Source organism: Oncorhynchus clarkii, chromosome 26 (genome assembly GCF_045791955.1).
Source record: "Oncorhynchus clarkii lewisi isolate Uvic-CL-2024 chromosome 26, UVic_Ocla_1.0, whole genome shotgun sequence".
NCBI classification, from domain to species: domain Eukaryota; kingdom Metazoa; phylum Chordata; class Actinopteri; order Salmoniformes; family Salmonidae; genus Oncorhynchus; species Oncorhynchus clarkii.
In genome coordinates, this window is record NC_092172.1 from 42,626,476 (window position 1) to 42,645,440 (window position 18,965).

An 18,965-nucleotide genomic window follows, 5' to 3' on the forward strand; every position below is an offset into this window, starting at 1 on the left:
AATGAAGACGTTATTACACTGTCATTTTGAGACGATTTTCATTGCGAATGTATTGAGTGTTGTGTTTATTGTCTGAGTTGTAGTCACACAGTAGACATTTTCAGCCTCGGATTCTGTTGATGTCAGAGAAAAGGTCCTAGTCTTTTTGCGCCGCGGTTCTTTTTCCTGACCAACACAAGTGCTGATTACCTGCTAGGAACAAACCTTTCCTTGTTCTCTCTTTCTCCCAACAGCAAAAGCAGCAGTATAATGCTGGCGAAATGGGATACCGCTTCCCAAAGAGGACAGGTAGGAGAGCGGAGCCGCTGTTTTGAAACGCAGCATTGATAGAGCACGTTAAATATGTCAGGCACAGACACCAGAAATCACAACTAATGACCCTGAGCTTTTCATTCACAGAAAAATACAGAAATATACCTGGATATCTTTCAGTACATAAAGACCCCAAGCTTGTTTTGTAGTGTCTGTGCATTAGATTAAATTGGAGGAAATGTGTACAAATATTTCTATGTGTATTACCATTTTTTAATATAAAATACATTTTATTTATGTTGTAACATTACTAGTGTACCTATGGTCAAGTATAACAAAATGCAATTTGTACATGATCTGTACACTCCATTAGAGTCACAAGATGTCTTACCCATATCTACAAACTACTCCCATTAGATAACATGTTCCATGACAGTGTTTCTCTGTGAGAAACCATAGTTTAGGCTTCTATATAGGTTAGTAAACAATGTAGAAAACTCACACTAGCTGGGGTCACACAGTTTAGTTCTCATACTGTCCCTTGGTCCTAATGACCATTTATTTTCAATCCAAACTCAGCTACATCCCAAGAGCCTAACGTGCAACTGTTCTATCGGTTCTATAATCTGTAGTTCCTGTTCTAACAAGCAATGTCTCAGTTTGATGACATCACGTGTTCCATAATTGAGCTGCAACATGATAACTGCATGTTGTTGAGAGTCATTACAAGGAGACAGATACATCTGCTGTTGTACGATCAGTAATTCTCACTCAGCTCTCTGTTCACAATGATGTTCCTAATAATCAATGGTTAATAATGCAAACGCAGCTCAGCCAGCCCCTCCTCTCTCCTCTCTCTCTCTGTGCCTTTGTCCCTGGTCTGGTCTGGTCTGGTCTGGGAGATGAAAGCAGAGGTTGGAGGGCTCAGGTGTCCGGGCTGGGGCTGAGGCTGGGTAGAAGCTGGGGATGTGGGTAGAGGTGGAGGCTGGGAATAGGGATGGGGTGGATGCTGGGGCTGGGGATAGGGATGGGGTAGAGGCTGTGGCTGGGGCTGGGTAGAAGCTGGGGAAGGGGTAGAGGTGGAGGCTGTGGCTGGGGCTGGGTAGAAGATGGGGAAGGGGTAGAGGTGGAGGCTGTGCTGGGGATAGGGATGGGGTGGATGCTGGGTAGAAGCTGGGGTTGGGGATGGGGTAGAGGTGGAGGCTGAGGCTGGGTAGAAGCTGGGGTTGGGGATGGGTAGAAGTGGAGGCTGTGCTGGGGATGGGGATGGGGTGGAGACTGGGTAGAAGATGGGAATGGGGACGGGGTAGAGGTGGAGGTGGAGGCTGAGGCTGGGTAGAAGCTGGGGATGGGGTAGAGGTGGAGGCTGAAGCTGGGTAGAAGATGGGGATGGGGTAGAGGTGGAGGCTGGGGATAGGGATGGGGTGGAGGTTGAAGCTGGGTAGAAGCTGGGGATGGGGTAGAGGTGGAGGCTGGGGATTGGGATGGGGAGGAGGCTGAAGCTGGGTAGAAGCTGGGGATGGGGTAGAGGTGGAGGCTAGGGATGGGGTGGAGGCTGAAGCTGGGTAGAAGCTGGGGTAGAGGTGGAGGCTGGGGCTGTGACTGGGGAGAAATGGAGGCTGGGGCTGGGGAGAAGCTGGGGCTGGGGAGAAGCTGGGGCTGGGGACAGGGTAGAGATGGAGGCTGAGGCTGGGGAGAAGCTGGGGCTGGGGACAGGGTAGAGATGGAGGCTGGGGCTGAGGCTGGTTAGAAGCTGGGGCTGGGGACAGGGTAGAGATGGAGGCTGAGGCTAGGGAGAAGCTGGGGCTGGGGACAGGGTAGAGATGGAGGTTGTGGCTGGGGATGGGGACAGGGTAGAGATGGAGGCTGAGGCTGGGGAGAAGCTGGGGCTGGGGACGGGGTAGAGATGGAGGTTGTGGCTGGGGATAGGGACAGGGTAGAGATGGAGGCTGTGGCTGGGGAGAAGCTGGGGCTGGGGACGGGGTAGAGATGGAGGTTGTGGCTGGGGATAGGGACAGGGTAGAGATGGAGGCTGAGGCTGGGGAGAGGCTGGGGACGGGGTAGAGATGGAGGCTGGGGCTGGGGAGAAGCTGGGGCTGGGGACGGGGTAGAGATGGAGGCTGGGGCTGGGGAGAAGCTGGGGCTGGGGACAGGGTAGAGATGGAGGCTGGGGCTGAGGCTGGTTAGAAGCGTGAAAATACTTTAAAGTACTACTTAAGACATTTTTTGGAGTATCTATACTTTTTACTATATTTATATTTTTGACAACTTTTACTTTTACTTCACTACATTCCTAAAAAAATAATAATGCACTTTTACTCCATACATTTTCCCTGACACCCAAATGTACTCTTTACATTTTGAATGGCTAGCAGGACAGGAACATAGCAATTCCATTTACTTTTGATACTTAAGTATACTTAAAACCAAATACTATCTTTACTTTTACTCAAGTATTACAATTGGGTTCTTATTCCACCACTGCATAGATATTGACCATTGCTCACTTCAAATAACCTCTGAACAACCCTTTGTTTCTATAAGAGTGTCGTGCTCTGTAGCTGTTATTGGGGGTGGATGACAGTTCTCTTCTCTCACCTCTAGTCATGAGGATTCTGCTTACCTGAAATTCTGTAACTCTTTATCATAACATTGTAGATTATTGATTTGAAGCCAACATTCTCTCAGTAGAAGGGCTTCTACTCATTCTAGAATTATTCTACCTGGAATTCTGTATCTCTTTATCAAATCACTCCAGACTCTGATTTGGCACCAACGTAGCCTACTGTAAATCTCACAGGAATTTTGTGAAACCAAAACGTACGATTGTACTATAAAACGTTTCGATGTCAAACATTTAATCAACTCAGTATTACATCTGTCACCTAAGAGCCTGGCTATTCGTTATTAAACTCAGGAAACTTTAACACGGTTAATTAAAGAGAATCAGCTTCTGTTACAAAGAGCTTAGTTTTGGTTTTCTGGGAATGACCCATTCTTCACTCTCTCAAACACCGACTAGACTCTCCATATGTAAATGATAACATTTAATATATTTGGTCAGGACTAGACTCTTTCAGACAGCTGCTGAGTCTGGCGAGCAGGACTCTGGTCAAGTCAGGACTAGACTCTTTCAAACAGCTGCTGAGTCTGGCGAGCAGGACTCTGGTCAAGTCAGGACTAGACTCTTTCAAACAACTGCTGAGTCTGGCGAGCAGGACTCTGGTCAAGTCAGGACTAGACTCTTTCAGACAGCTGCTGAGTCTGGCGAGCAGGACTCTGGTCAAGTCAGGACTAGACTCTTTCAGACAGCTGCTGAGTCTGGCGAGCAGGACTCTGGTCAAGTCAGGACTAGACTCTTTCAGACAGCTGCTGAGTCTGGCGAGCAGGACTCTGGTCAAGTCAGGACTAGACTCTTTCAGACAGCTGCTGAGTCTGGCGAGCAGGACTCTGGTCAAGTCAGGACTAGACTCTTTCAGACAGCTGCTGAGTCTGGCGAGCAGGACTCTGGTCAAGTCAGGACTAGACTCTTTCAGACAGCTGCTGAGTCTGGCGAGCAGGACTCTGGTCAAGTCAGGACTAGACTCTTTCAGACAGCTGCTGAGTCTGGCGAGCAGGACTCTGGTCAAGTCAGGACAGGCTCAAACAGCTGCTGAGTCTGGCGAGCAGGACTCTGGTCAAGTCAGGACAGGCTCAGACAGCTGCTGAGTCTGGCGAGCGGGACTCTGGTCAAGTCAGGACTAGACTCTTTCAGACAGCTGCTGAGACTGGCGAGCAGGACTCTGGTCAAGTCAGGACAGGCTCAAACAGCTGCTGAGTCTGGCGAGCAGGACTCTGGTCAAGTCAGGACAGGCTCAGACAGCTGCTGAGTCTGGCGAGCAGGACTCTGGTCAAGTCAGGACAGGCTCAGACAGCTGCTGAGTCTGGCGAGCAGGACTCTGGTCAAGTCAGGACTAGACTCAGACAGCTGCTGAGTCTGGCGAGCAGGACTCTGGTCAAGTCAGGACAGGCTCAAACAGCTGCTGAGTCTGGCGAGCAGGACTCTGGTCAAGTCAGGACAGGCTCAGACAGCTGCTGAGTCTGGTGAGCAGGACTCTGGTCAAGTCAGGACAGGCTCAGACAGCTGCTGAGTCTGGTGTGCAGGACTCTGGTCAAGTCAGGACAGGCTCAAACAGCTGCTGAGTCTGGCGAGCAGGACTCTGGTCAAGTCAGGACAGGCTCAGACAGCTGCTGAGTCTGGTGAGCAGGACTCTGGTCAAGTCAGGACAGGCTCAGACAGCTGCTGAGTCTGGTGAGCAGGACTCTGGTCAAGTCAGGACAGGCTCAGACAGCTGCTGAGTCTGGCGAGCAGGACTCTGGTCAAGTCAGGACAGGCTCAGACAGCTGCTGAGTCTGGCAAGCAGGACTCTGGTCAAGTCAGGACAGGCTCAGACAGCTGCTGAGTCTGGCGAGCAGGACTCTGGTCAAGTCAGGACAGGCTCATACAGCTATAGGATTAAATGACTGTCTCTTCTGAGTGAACGTTGCAGATAATTATATTGTATTTACTTGTTCTTTCTTTTCAAATCTTTCCCCAAAGGAACTTCATAGAACTGCAGATCCATTAGCAACCAATGCATCACTAGCCAACACGTCAACCAACGTCTCCTCAGTTCACTCATCTTCATCCAACTCTTCGTCCGTCAACCAATCATCCGTCAAGTCATCTTCAGTTGGCAGATCTTCAGTCCACTACTTCAACACAACTGTAGTCGATTCTTCTTCAGACTCAAAGAAAGCACTGAGGTCATCAGTAGGCCTGCGTAGACCAACAGGTAGGCCACTGCATGTTAGGTGGGAAAAGCCATTTATGGACAGAAGAGATTGTGTAAACACCCCCGTAGGATGTTTGAATCTAAATGTGCAAGGTTAACATCCCTCTCCCAAACTTCCCATCTTTTCCAAGAACAATTACCCCCTCTGTCTGGCCTGAGTCACCTCTCTACAACAGACACTAAGAGAGATGAGGCGGAGCCCCTTTTGTCCAGCCCAGCTTAGTCTAAGGGGGTCTCTAATGAGTACGTCTATAATACGGCTGGGTTAACAGGTTAACAGGGCCAGGTCCTACCACCACTCTCCATCTGTCCCTCTTTCCCTCCCTCCTCAGACCACATATGTTGCCAGGGCAAGATGAGATGAGGAGCTGCAGCTATAGGTGCTAGCCACTCAGGCTTAGCTCTGATATAAAGGTCAGGTAGAAGAAGAACTGATGTAAAGGTCAGGTAGAAGAAGAACTGATATAAAGGTCAGGTAGAAGAAAAACTGATATAAAGGTCAGGTAGAAGAAGAACTGATGTAAAGGTCAGGTAGAAGAACTGATGTAAAGGTCAGGTAGAAGAAGAAGAACTGATATAAAGGTCAGGTAGAAGAAGACAAACTGACATAAAGGTCAGGTAGAAGAAGAAGAACTGATGTAAAGGTCAGGTAGAAGAAGAACTGATGTAAAGGTCAGGTAGAAGAAGAACTGACATAAAGGTCAGGTAGAAGAAGAACTGATGTAAAGGTCAGGTAGAAGAAGAAGAACTGATATAAAGGTCAGGTAGAAGAAGAACTGATATAAAGATCAGGTAGAAGAAGAACTGATGTAAAGGTCGGGTAGTAGAAGAACTGATATAAAGGTCAGGTAGAAGAAGAACTGATGTAAAGGTCAGGTAGAAGAAGAAGAACTGATATAAAGGTCAGGTAGAAGAAGAAGAACTGATGTAAAGTTCAGGTAGAAGAAGAACTGATATAAAGGTCAGGTAGAAGAAAAACTGATATAAAGGTCAGGTAGAAGAAGAAGAACTGATATAAAGGTCAGGTAGAAGAAAAACTGATATAAAGGTCAGGTAGAAGAAGAACTGATATAAAGGTCAGGTAGAAGAAGAAGAACTGATGTAAAGGTCAGGTAGAAGAAAAACTGATATAAAGATCAGGTAGAAGAAGAACTGATGTAAAGGTCAGGTAGAAGAAGAAGAACTGATGTAAATGTCAGGTAGAAGAAGAACTGATATAAAGGTTGGGTAGTAGAAGAAGAACTGATGTAAAGTTCAGGTAGTAGAAGAAGAACTGATGTAAAGGTCAGGTAGAAGAAAAACTGATATAAAGGTCAGGTAGAAGAAGAAGAACTGATATAAAGGTCAGGTAGAAGAAAAACTGATATAAAGGTCAGGTAGAAGAAAAACTGATATAAAGGTCTGATGTAAAGGTCAGGTAGAAGAAGAAGAACTGATGTAAAGGTCAGGTAGAAGAAGAAGAACTGATGTAAAGGTCAGGTAGAAGAACTGATGTAAAGGTCAGGTAGAAGAAGAACTGATATAAAGGTTGGGTAGTAGAAGAACTGATATAAAGGTCAGGTAGAAGAAGAAGACCTGATGTAAAGGTCAGGTAGAAGAACTGATGTTAAGGTCAGGTAGAAGAAGAACTGATGTAAAGGTCAGGTAGAAGAAGAACTGATATAAAGGTCAGGTAGAAGAAGAACTGATATAAAGGTTGGGTAGTAGAAGAACTGATATAAAGGTCAAGTAGAAGAAGAACTGATGTAAAGGTCAGGTAAAATAACTGATGTAAAGGTCAGGTAGAAGAAGAACTGATATAAAGGTCGGGTAGTAGAAGAACTGATGTAAAGGTCAGGTAGAAGAAGAACTGATATAAAGGTCAGGTAGAAGAAGAACTGATGTAAAGGTCAGGTAGAAGAAGAACTGATATAAAGGTCGGGTAGTAGAAGAACTGATATAAAGGTCAGGTAGAAGAAGAAAACTGATGTAAAGGTCAGGTAGAAGAACTGATGTAAAGGTCAGGTAGAAGAAGAACTGATGTAAAGGTCAGGTAGAAGAAGAACTGATATAAAGGTCAGGTAGAAGAAGAACTGATATAAAGGTCAGGTAGAAGAAGAACTGATATAAAGGTCAGGTAGAAAAATAACTGATATAAAGGTCAGGTAGAAGAAGAACTGATATAAAGGTCAGGTAGAAGAAGAACTGATATAAAGGTCAGGTAGAAGAAGAACTGATATAAATGTAAGGTAGAAGGAGAACTGATATAAAGGTCAGGTAGAAGAAGAACTGATATAAAGGTTGGGTAGTAGAAGAACTGATATAAAGGTCAGTAGAAGAAGAACTGATGTAAAGGTCAGGTAAAAGAACTGATGTAAAGGTCAGGTAGAAGAAGAACTGATATAAAGGTCGGGTAGAGAAGAACTGATGTAAAGGTCAGGTAGAAGAAGAACTGATATAAAGGTCAGGTAGAAGAAGAACTGATGTAAAGGTCAGGTAGAAGAAGAACTGATATAAAGGTCTGGTAGTAGAAGAACTGATATAATGGTCAGGTAGAAGAAGAAAACCTGATGTAAAGGTCAGGTAGAAGAACTGATGTAAAGGTCAGGTAGAAGAAGAACTGATGCAAAGGTCAGGTAGAAGAAGAACTGATATAAAGGTCAGGTAGAAGAAGAACTGATATAAAGGTCAGGTAGAAGAAGAACTGATATAAAGGTCAGGTAGAAGAAGAACTGATATAAAGGTCAGGTAGAAAAATAACTGATATAAAGGTCGGGTAGTAGAAGAACTGATATAAAGGTCAGGTAGAAGAAGAAAACCTGATGTAAAGGTCAGGTAGAAGAACTGATGTAAAGGTCAGGTAGAAGAAGAACTGATGCAAAGGTCAGGTAGAAGAAGAACTGATATAAAGGTCAGGTAGAAGAAGAACTGATATAAAGGTCAGGTAGAAGAAGAACTGATATAAAGGTCAGGTAGAAAAATAACTGATATAAAGGTCAGGTAGAAGAAGAACTGATATAAAGGTCAGGTAGAAGAAGAACTGATATAAAGGTCAGGTAGAAGAAGAACTGATATAAATGTAAGGTAGAAGGAGAACTGATATAAAGGTCAGGTAGAAGAAGAACTGATATAAAGGTTGGGTAGTAGAAGAACTGATATAAAGGTCAAGTAGAAGAAGAACTGATGTAAAGGTCAGGTAAAAGAACTGATGTAAAGGTCAGGTAGAAGAAGAACTGATATAAAGGTCGGGTAGTAGAAGAACTGATGTAAAGGTCAGGTAGAAGAAGAACTGATATAAAGGTCAGGTAGAAGAAGAACTGATGTAAAGGTCAGGTAGAAGAAGAACTGATATAAAGGTCGGGTAGTAGAAGAACTGATATAATGGTCAGGTAGAAGAAGAAAACCTGATGTAAAGGTCAGGTAGAAGAACTGATGTAAAGGTCAGGTAGAAGAAGAACTGATGCAAAGGTCAGGTAGAAGAAGAACTGATATAAAGGTCAGGTAGAAGAAGAACTGATATAAAGGTCAGGTAGAAGAAGAACTGATATAAAGGTCAGGTAGAAGAAGAACTGATATAAAGGTCAGGTAGAAAAATAACTGATATAAAGGTCAGGTAGAAGAAGAACTGATATAAAGGTCAGGTAGAAGAAGAACTGATATAAAGGTCAGGTAGAAGAAGAACTGATATAAAGGTCAGGTAGAAGAAGAACTGATATAAATGTAAGGTAGAAGGAGAAGAAGAGAAGGAGAAAGGGATGAACGGAGGGGGAGGGAGGAAGGTGGAGGTGGGGCGGCAGGGTAGCCTAGTGGTTAGAGCGTTGGACTAGTAACCGGAAGGTTGCAAGTTCAAACCCCCGAGCTGACAAGGTACAAATAAGAAGGGCTTTATATTGCTATCATTAGAGAATTCATCAAATGATCTTCAATATCTTCATGGAAATAAAACTCTCTGTGAATGTGAATGTGATTGTGTTTCAGATCCCTGTTTGTTTCCTTGTCTGAATGGAGGTCAGTGTGTCCATCCTGAGTCATGTGACTGCAGTTTATACCAAGCTACTGGAACACGATGCCAAACAGGTTAACAGTCTTCTATCCAGAGCTTCATCTGGCGTGGGGTACAGATGGTTGAAGTGAGGGATGACAGACAGCATTCATTGGGAATTGTATGGACTGTTCTACCAACACATTCCCCATTCACCCTCCAACTGTCTGTCTGTCTGTCTGTCTGTTTGTCTGTGCAGTTCCTAACCCAGGATTTGAGAGGGAGATGACGTGTCGGTCGTGGGGCCAGTATAACTACGAGACATTTGATGGGCTGTACTATCACTTTCCTGGGAGATGTACCTACACTCTGCTGAGAGACTGTGAAGACACCAGCCAGGCCAGCATTCTCATACAGGTAATGCCGCTGCATATTTACCAGCATAGAGCATGACTCTCAGTAGCATTTCACAGATCCATATCTGGTCTAGTAGGTGTATAACGAATACAGGGTTGGAAAGGAAATGTGGGGACTATGACTTGAAGGCTCACCTTGGCTTTTAAGGAAATGTGGGGACTATGATTTGATATGGAAGGCTCACCTTGGCTTTAAAGGAAATGTGGGGACTATGATATGGAAGGTTCAACTTGGCTTTAAAGGAAATGTGGGGACTATGACTTGATATGGAACGCTCAACTTGGCTTTAAAGGAAATGTGGGGACTATGACTTGATATGGAACGCTCAACTTGGCTTTAAAGGAAATATGGGGACTATGACTTGATATGGAAGGCTCAACTTGGGCTTCAACAGTGAGTGCTTTGTATGAAATAAAACAATTTGATTTTCAATTCTTATTGACTGAAATGCTGAATATCAGTGATTTTATTCCTCATCGGCTAGCCAGGATTTCCACTCCCCATGAGTATCATTCCCAGAGCTGCTCTTCATCTCACAGTGTTTCTAAGGGTTGGCGGTTCTCAGTACAGTCTTAGAGTAGAAGAGTACAGTCTTGGCCTCAGGGTAATATTTGCTCTGAAGATTAACTGAAAGCCATCTCATTACTGGACTAATTTATGTCAATTACCGTTAGGCTACTGCAATTACCCACAATGCATCTCAACCGTCCGCAACAAACCTCGACTTTGTTCCTAAAAAACAAGCTGAGTAACCGAGAGGAAGTCGCTCCAGGAGAAAACTAGAATAAGAAACAACTTTACCTGGAACTTCCTTTTCCTTTGACTTCTAGCTGCGTTCTGCCTTGTGGGCATATGGGGGGGGGGGGGGGGGGGGGGGGCAAAACGGTGTATCCATCCAATCCACTCATTATTTATTCATAGTAGTAAACAGGGACTGGTCTCACAATTAAATGATCTGCTGTTTAAAATGACTGATAAACCAATCCCTCGCGCCTCATGGGAGAGAGACCTCTCCGTGTGTCGTGGACCAGAGTTTGGTCCAACATATGAATCGAATCGAGCAACCCCCGTAGAATTGAACTGCACCCCACACTAACCATTCAAGATCATTCAAGACCATTCAAGACCATTCAATCCCCAAATTGCTCACTGTGCCCTCAGGGGGGCTCCTGGTAAAAAATGTTCAAATGATTTGGGAATGCCCTGGGGTTTTACGTTTCTGGAATTGTGGTGGGTGTGGGGGGTGGGGTGTGTGTGTGTGGGGGATGTGGGGGGACTGTTGGTCTTCATTTTAACACCTTTCTCAGCTCTTATTTTACATCTGCTTATAAAACATTTATTAAACAAACCTGTAATCAATCAATCAACCAATCAATCAGTCGATCAAATCAATTGTTGTTGTTCGGTCTGGTCACTTGTTTCTCGGTTCATGTTGTGTACGGTAGCGATGTCGTTGATCTAAATGTCTCTGTATTTTATTTCTTGTATTTACTTATTTGTAATTATCAACTAACTAACTAAAATGTTTTATAAATGAATAAATAGTCTATTCTGTTGATTTTACAGGTCCACAATGACCCAGACTGCCGCTCTTCTCCCTACTCCTGCACGCGGTCAGTTAGTCTCTTCCTGCCCTGGGAAGGAGAGATCCGGTTGCACAGGACCAAAGTTACCTTCAAGGGACAGAGGTAATCAATTGATTTGATCGACTGATTGATTGGTTGATTGATTGATTACAGGTTTGTTTAATAAATGTTTTATAAGCAGATGTAAAATAAGAGCTGAGAAAGGTGTTAAAATGAAGTGCTCTCCGTTGTGACATCACAATGTGTTGTAGTGAGTCTGGTCTCCATTGTGACATCACAATGTGTTGTAGTGAGTCTGGTCTCCGTTGTGACATCACAATGTGTTGTAGTGAGGCTGGTCTCCGTTGTGACATCACAATGTGTTGTAGTGAGTCTGGTCTCCGTTGTGACATCACAATGTGTTGTAGTGAGTCTGGTCTCCAGACAACATATTGAGGTCTTGTCCCGTTGTGTCTATATAACTCAGGCAGTGTTGTAGTGAGTCTGGTCTCCAGACAACATATTGAGGTCTTGTCTCTGTGTTTTTACTCGGTCTTGACTCAGTCTCGAACAACGAGGTCTCGTAATTTCTTGCCGAGTCCAACCGGAGCCACCGGAGTGAAAATCATATAATTACCAGCTCTCATTCAGTCGGCCCATAAAACCTCTTCGCCATGGCCAAATATCCACACTCCTTTCATGACACAATATCTCATCGACTATAGAAACCTGCCTGGGCTTTCTACTTTACTCATAACATTACAGTCCTTTACTGTTGTTGAAAAAATATCCTCAAACATTGAGGCGGTGGTCAGAATGTCCTTGATTGGCTGGTCGATAAGACATTGTTTCACAGCTCTATTTAGTAAGAGGAGACCAGGGGGGGAGATGGCATCTACTTAAGTCTTTTCATCTGTTATAGACCTGTTTCAAATCAAATTAAATCAGTGGGTTAGTGATTATGTGTAGAGTGTCTCTCTGTTTGTCCTCAGCATCCATTTCATCACCATTCAGAATATCTAAAGAGTGCATTTGTTCTTCTGAAATATGACCACAGAAATACTGGACATTTTGAGATCTTGTTATCATGGTGATTTGACGCATTTACAACCGTGGTCTTGAAATTGGACTTGCATCGTTCTTGACTTGTGTTACAATAATGCTGGTACGAACTCGAACCCAGACGCAGTGAAACACAGCAAGCAGAGATAAGGGTACATCCAGATCTTTTACTTCAAGTCTTGACGGAAAACAAGGCAAAAGCACAAGAGTAAACTAAACAAAACACGAGACCTAAGCACAGATACAGGACAACAGAGGAACCTGTTGAACAGAGAAGGTAATTAACCACAGGTGAAACCAATAAGTAATGATCAGGGTAACCGTGGAAACTAGAAAACAAGGTAAGGGTGCCGTCCAGCGGTAACTAATCAAATCGAACAGAAACTGTGACAACTTGGTCTCAGACCCCTCGTCCCTCTCCCGGTCTTGGTCTTGACCCGAACTGGAAGAGAGGTAGTGGGTGTGCAGGCTTTCAGGTGTCCAACTCCTGGTCTGTCTCAACTAATTGAGGTCCAGAATAAGAGTGAATGAAAGACCTACAATCGTGGCCAAAAGTTTTGAGAATGACACAAAATTACATTTTCACAAATCTGCTGCCTCAGTTTGTATGACGGCAATTTGCAATTTGCACTTCCAGAATGTTATGAGGTGTGATCAGATGAATTGCAATTAATTGCAAAGTCCCTCTTTGCCATGCAAATGAACTGAATCCCCCAAAAAACATTTCCACTGCATTTAAGCCCTGCCACAAAAGGACCAGCTGACATCATGTCAGTGATTCTCTCGTTAACACAGGTGTGTGTTGACGAGGACAAGGCTGGAGATCACTCTGTCATGCTGATTGAGTTCGAATAGACTGGAAGCTTCAAAAGGAGGGTGGTGCTTGGAATCAATGTTCTTCCTCTGTCAACCATGGTTACCTGCAAGGGAACACGTGCCGTCATTATTGCTTTGCACAAAAAGGGCTTCACAGGCAAGGATATTGCTGCCAGTAAGGATGCACCTAAATCAACCATTTATCGGATCATCAAGAACTTCAAGAAGAGCGGTTCAATTGTTGTGAAGAAGGCTTCAGGGCGCCCAAGAAAACCAGCAAGCACCAGGACCGTCTCCTAAAGTTGATTCAGCTGCGGGATCGGGGCACCACCAGTACAGAGCTTGCTCAGGAATGGCAGCAGGCAGGCATCTGCACGCACAGTGAGGCAAAGACTTTTGGAGGATGGCCTGGTGTCAAGAAGGGCAGCAAAGAAGCCATCAGGGACAGACTGATATTCTGCAAAAGGTACAGGGATTGGACTGCTGAGGACTGGGGTAAAGTCATTTTCTCTGATGAATCCCCTTTCCAATTGTTTGGGGCATCCAGAAAAAAGCTTGTCCGGAGAAGACAAGGTGAGCGCTACCATCAGTCATGTGTCATGCCAACAGTAAAGCATCCTGAGACCATTCATGTGTGGGGTTGCTTCTCAGCCAAGGGAGTGGACTCACTCACAATTTTGCCTAAGAACACAGCCATGAATAAAGAATGGTACCAACACATCCTCCGAGAGCAACTTCTCCCAACCAACCAGGAACAGTTTGGTGACAAACAATGCCTTTTCCAGCATGATGGAGCACCTTGCCATAAGGCAAAAGTGATAACTACGTGTCTCGGGGAACAAAACATCGATATTTTGGGTCCATGGCCAGGAAACTCCCCAGACCTTAATCCCATTGAGAACTTGTGGTCAATCCTCAAGAGGCGGGTGGACAAACAAAACCCCACAAATTCTGACAAACTCCAAACATTGATTATGCAAGAATGGGCTGCCATCAGTCAGGATGTGGCTCAGAAGTTAATTGACAGCATGCCAGGGCGGATTGCAGAGATCTTGAAAAAGAAGGGTCAACACTGAAAATATTGACTCCATGCATCAACTTCATGTAATTGTCAATAAAAGCCTTTGACACTTATGAAATGCTTGTAATTATACTTCAGTATTCCATAGTAACATCTGACAAAAATATCTAAAGACACTGAAGCAGCAAATTTTGTGAAAATAAATATTTGTGCCATTCTCAAAACTTTTGGCCACGACTGTACACACTTAGAGAACCCTGGTTGACTGATTTTACCCTCTCCTCTCCTCCTCTCCTCCTCCTCTCATCCTCTCCTCCTCCTTCTCTCCTCCGCCCATCCTCCTCTCCTCCTTCTCTCCTCCTCCCATCCTCCTCTCCTCCTTCTCTCTTCGTCCTCCTCTCCACCTCCTCCCGACCTCCTCTCCTCCTTCTCTCTTCGTCCTCCTCTCCACCTCCTCCCATCCTCCTCTCCTCCTCCCATCCTTCTCTCCTCCTCCCGTCCTCCTCTCCACCTCCTCTTCTCCACCTCCTCCTCTCCTCCTCCCCTCCTTCTCTCCTCCTCTCCTCCTTCTCTCCTACTCCCATCCTCCTCTCCTCCTCCTCTCCTCCTCCCCTCCTTCTCTCCTCCTCCCGTCCTCCTCTCCTCCTTCTCTCCTCATCCTCTCATCCTCTCCGCCTTCTCTCCTCCTCCTGTCCTCCTGTCCTCCTGTCCTTCTCCTCCCGTCCTCCTCTCCTCCTCTCCTCCTTTTCTCCTCCTCCCGTCCTTCTCTCCTCCTCCCATCCTCCTCTCCTCCTCCTCCCGGACCTCCTCCTCCTCCTCCTCTCCTCTTCCCCTACTTCTCTCCTCCTCCCGTCCTTCTCTCCTCATCCCCTCCTCCCATCCTTCTCTCCTCCTTCTGTCCTCCTCTCCTCCTCTCCTCCCGTCTTCCTTCTCTCCTCCTCCCACCATGCAGTGTCCAGCTGCCTCACCACATCCATGACGTGGAGCTGGAGAGGATCTCCCGCTATGTCTTGGTGACCCAACAACATGGCTTCACCCTGGCCTGGGACGGACACAGTGGCTCTGTCTACATCAAGCTCAGCCCAGAGTGGGTGGGCAGGACCTGCGGTCTGTGTGGCAACTTCAACGCAGACGTACAGGATGACCTGAAGACCAGCTACGGTAAGAACAGAGAAAGAGAGAACAGTAGAGGATGACCTAAAGACCAGCTACGGTAAGAACAGAGAAAGAGAGAACAGTAGAGGATGACCTAAAGACCAGCTATGGTAAGAACAGAGAAAGAGGGAACAGTAGAGGATGACCTGAAGACCAGCTACGGTAAGAATAGAGAAAGAGAGAACAGTAGAGGAGGGACTGATGACCAGCTACGGTAAGAACAGAGAAAGAGAGAACAGTAGAGGATGACCTAAAGACCAGCTACGGTAAGAACAGAGAAAGAGAGAACAGTAGAGGAGGGACTGAAGACCAGCTACGTTAAGAACAGAGAAAGAGAGAACAGTAGAGGAGGGACTGAAGACCAGCTATGGTAAGAACAGAGAAAGAGAGAACAGTAGAGGATGACCTAAAGACCAGCTACGGTAAGAACAGAGAAAGAGAGGACAGTCACAGGTCAGATCCAGTAATGGTGGCCCCTCCCTCTGGAAAGCTCACAGGGGTGCAGGCTTTTGCTCCATCTCAGCTGTAACACACCTGATTCAGTTGATCAAGGTCCTGAAGAGCACCTTACTGCTACAATCAGGTGATCAAGGTCCTGAAGAGCACCTTACTGCTACAATCAGGTGATCAAGGTCCTGAAGAGCACCTTACTGCTACAATCAGGTGATCAAGGTCCTGAAGAGCACCTTACTGCTACAATCAGCTGAACAAGGCCCTGAAGAGCACCTTACTGCTACAATCAGCTGATCAAGGTCCTGAAGAGCACCTTACTGCTACAATCAGGTGTGTTAGAAGTAGGGCTGGAACAACATCTTGTAGCGGTGGTAACGTTCTGCTGTGCACCGCCTGTCTTCCCATACAGGTGTGGTGACGGAGGACCTGTCCATGTTTGGGAACAGCTGGGTGGAGGAGGAGCTTCACCAGGTCAGGTGTCCCATGGTGCCCTTCATGTTCCCCTCGTCCTGCGCCTCACGTGACCCACACATACTACTGGTGAGTAACACTGACCCTCACATACTACTGGTGAGTAACCCTGACCCACACATACTACTGGTGAGTAACCCTGACCCATACATACTACTGTTGAGTAACCCTGACCCACACATACTACTGGTGAGTAACCCTGACCCACACATACTACTGGTGAGTAACCCTGACCCACACATACTACTGGTGAGTAACCCTGACCCACACATACTACTGTTGAGTAACCCTGACCCTCACATACTACTGGTGAGTAACCCTGACCCTCACATACTACTGGTGAGTAACCCTGACCCTCACATACTACTGGTGAGTAACCCTGACCCACACATACTACTGGTGAGTAACCCTGACCCACACATACTACTGGTGAGTAACCCTGACCCACACATACTACTGGTGAGTAACCCTGACCCACACATACTACTGGTGAGTAACCCTGACCCACACATACTACTGTTGAGTAACCCTGACCCTCACATACTACTGGTGAGTAACCCTGACCCTCACATACTACTGTTGAGTAACCCTGACCCTCACATACCACTGTTGAGTAACCCTGACTCACACATACTACTGGTGAGTAACCCTGACCCACACATACTACTGGTGAGTAACCCTGACCCTCACACACTACTGGTGAGTAACCCTGACCCTCACATACTACTGTTGAGTAACCCTGACCCACACATACAGGTGGGGAATAACCCTGACCTTAACCCTCACATACAGGTAGTGAATAACCCTGACCCTGACCTTAACCCTCACATACAGGTAGTGAATATCCCTGACCTTAACCCTCACATACAGGTAATGAATAACCCTGACCCTGACCTTAACCTCACATACAGGTAGTGAATAACCCTGACCCACACATACAGGTAGTGAATAACCCTGACCTTAACCTCACATACAGGTAGTGAATAACTCTGACCTTAACCTCACATACAGGTAGTGAATAACCCTGACCTTAACCTCACATACAGGTAGTGAATAACCCTGACCTTAACCCTCACATACAGGTAGTGAATAACCCTGACCCACACATACAGGTAGTGAATAACCCTAACCTTAACCTCACATACATGTAGTAAATAACCCTGACCTTAACCCTCACATACAGGTAGTGAATAACCCTGACCTTAACCCTCACATACAGGTAGTGAATAACCCTGACCCACACATACAGGTAGTGAGTAACCCTGACCCACACATACAGGTAGTGAATAACCCTGACCCACACATACAGGTAGTGAATAACCCTGACCTTAACCTCACATACAGGTAGTGAATAACCCTGACCTTAACCCTCACATACAGGTAGTGAATAACCCTGACCTTAACCCTCACATACAGGTAGTGAATAACCCTGACCCACACTTACAGGTAGTGAATAACCCTGACCCACACATACAGGTAGTGAATAACCCTGACCTTAACCCTCACATACAGGTAGTGAATAACCCTGACCTTAACCTCACATACAGGTAGTGAATAACCCTGACCTTAACCCTCACATACAGGTAGTGAATAACCCTGACCCACACATACAGGTAGTGAATAACCCTGACCTTAACCTCACATACAGGTAGTGAATAACCCTGACCTTAACCCTCACATACAGGTAGTGAATAACCCTGACCCACACATACAGGTAGTGAATAACCCTGACCTTAACCTCACATACAGGTAGTGAATAACCCTGACCCACACATACAGGTAGTGAATAACCCTGACCCACACATACAGGTAGTGAATAACCCTGACCTTAACCCTCACATACAGGTAGTGAATAACCCTGACCCACACATACAGGTAGTGAATAACCCTGACCTTAACCTCACATACAGGTAGTGAATAACCCTGACCTTAACCCTCACATACAGGTAGTGAATAACCCTGACCCACACATACAAGTAGTGAATAACCCTGACCTTAACCTCACATACAGGTAGTGAATAACCCTGACCTTAACCCTCACATACAGGTAGTGAATAACCCTGACCCACACATACAGGTAGTGAAAAACCCTGACCTTAACCTCACATACAGTTAGTGAATAACCCTGACCTTAACCCTCACATACAGGTAGTGAATAACCCTGACCCACACATACAGGTAGTGAATAACCCTGACCTTAACCCTCACATACAGGTAGTGAATAACCCTGACCTTAACCTCACACCCTGACCTTAACCCTCACATACAGGTAGTGAATAACCCTGACCCACACATACAGGTAGTGAATAACCCTGACCTTAACCTCACATACAGGTAGTGAATAACCCTGACCCACACATACAGGTAGTGAATAACCCTGACCCACACATACAGGTAGTGAATAACCCTGACCACACATACAGGTAGTGAATAACCCTGACCTTAACCCTCACATACAGGTAGTGAATAACCCTGACCCACACATACAGGTAGTGAATAACCCTGACCTTAACCTCACATACAGGTAGTGAATAACCCTGACCTTAACCCTCACATACAGGTAGTGAATAACCCTGACCCACACATACAAGTAGTGAATAACCCTGACCTTAACCTCACATACAGGTAGTGAATAACCCTGACCTTAACCCTCACATACAGGTAGTGAATAACCCTGACCCACACATACAGGTAGTGAAAAACCCTGACCTTAACCTCACATACAGTTAGTGAATAACCCTGACCTTAACCCTCACATACAGGTAGTGAATAACCCTGACCCACACATACAGGTAGTGAATAACCCTGACCTTAACCCTCACATACAGGTAGTGAATAACCCTGACCTTAACCTCACATATAGGTAGTGATTGTGTTAAGAAGACATCTCTGGTGCTGCTATCTGCCAAGTCTCTGCTTGGACCATTGGTTCTCAGTCTCTACCTGAGGGACCACAATTATTTAAAAAGGACATTTTT

At 45.6% G+C, this 18,965-nt stretch overlaps 1 protein-coding gene across 1 annotated transcript in view; it reads left to right on the forward strand.

Annotated features, from left to right (window-relative positions):
* The first annotated feature begins 249 nt into the window (after positions 1 to 249).
* The window catches only part of LOC139384623 (otogelin-like), a 135,203-nt gene continuing 116,487 nt past the window's right edge, over positions 250 to 18,965 (forward strand). The window contains exons 1-7 of the mRNA XM_071129441.1: positions 250 to 288; positions 4,832 to 5,066; positions 9,024 to 9,122; positions 9,287 to 9,444; positions 11,011 to 11,132; positions 14,861 to 15,069; positions 15,926 to 16,056. Of these exons, the coding sequence (XP_070985542.1) occupies positions 250 to 288; positions 4,832 to 5,066; positions 9,024 to 9,122; positions 9,287 to 9,444; positions 11,011 to 11,132; positions 14,861 to 15,069; positions 15,926 to 16,056 (993 nt within the window). The remainder of the gene's footprint in view (positions 289 to 4,831; positions 5,067 to 9,023; positions 9,123 to 9,286; positions 9,445 to 11,010; positions 11,133 to 14,860; positions 15,070 to 15,925; positions 16,057 to 18,965) is intronic.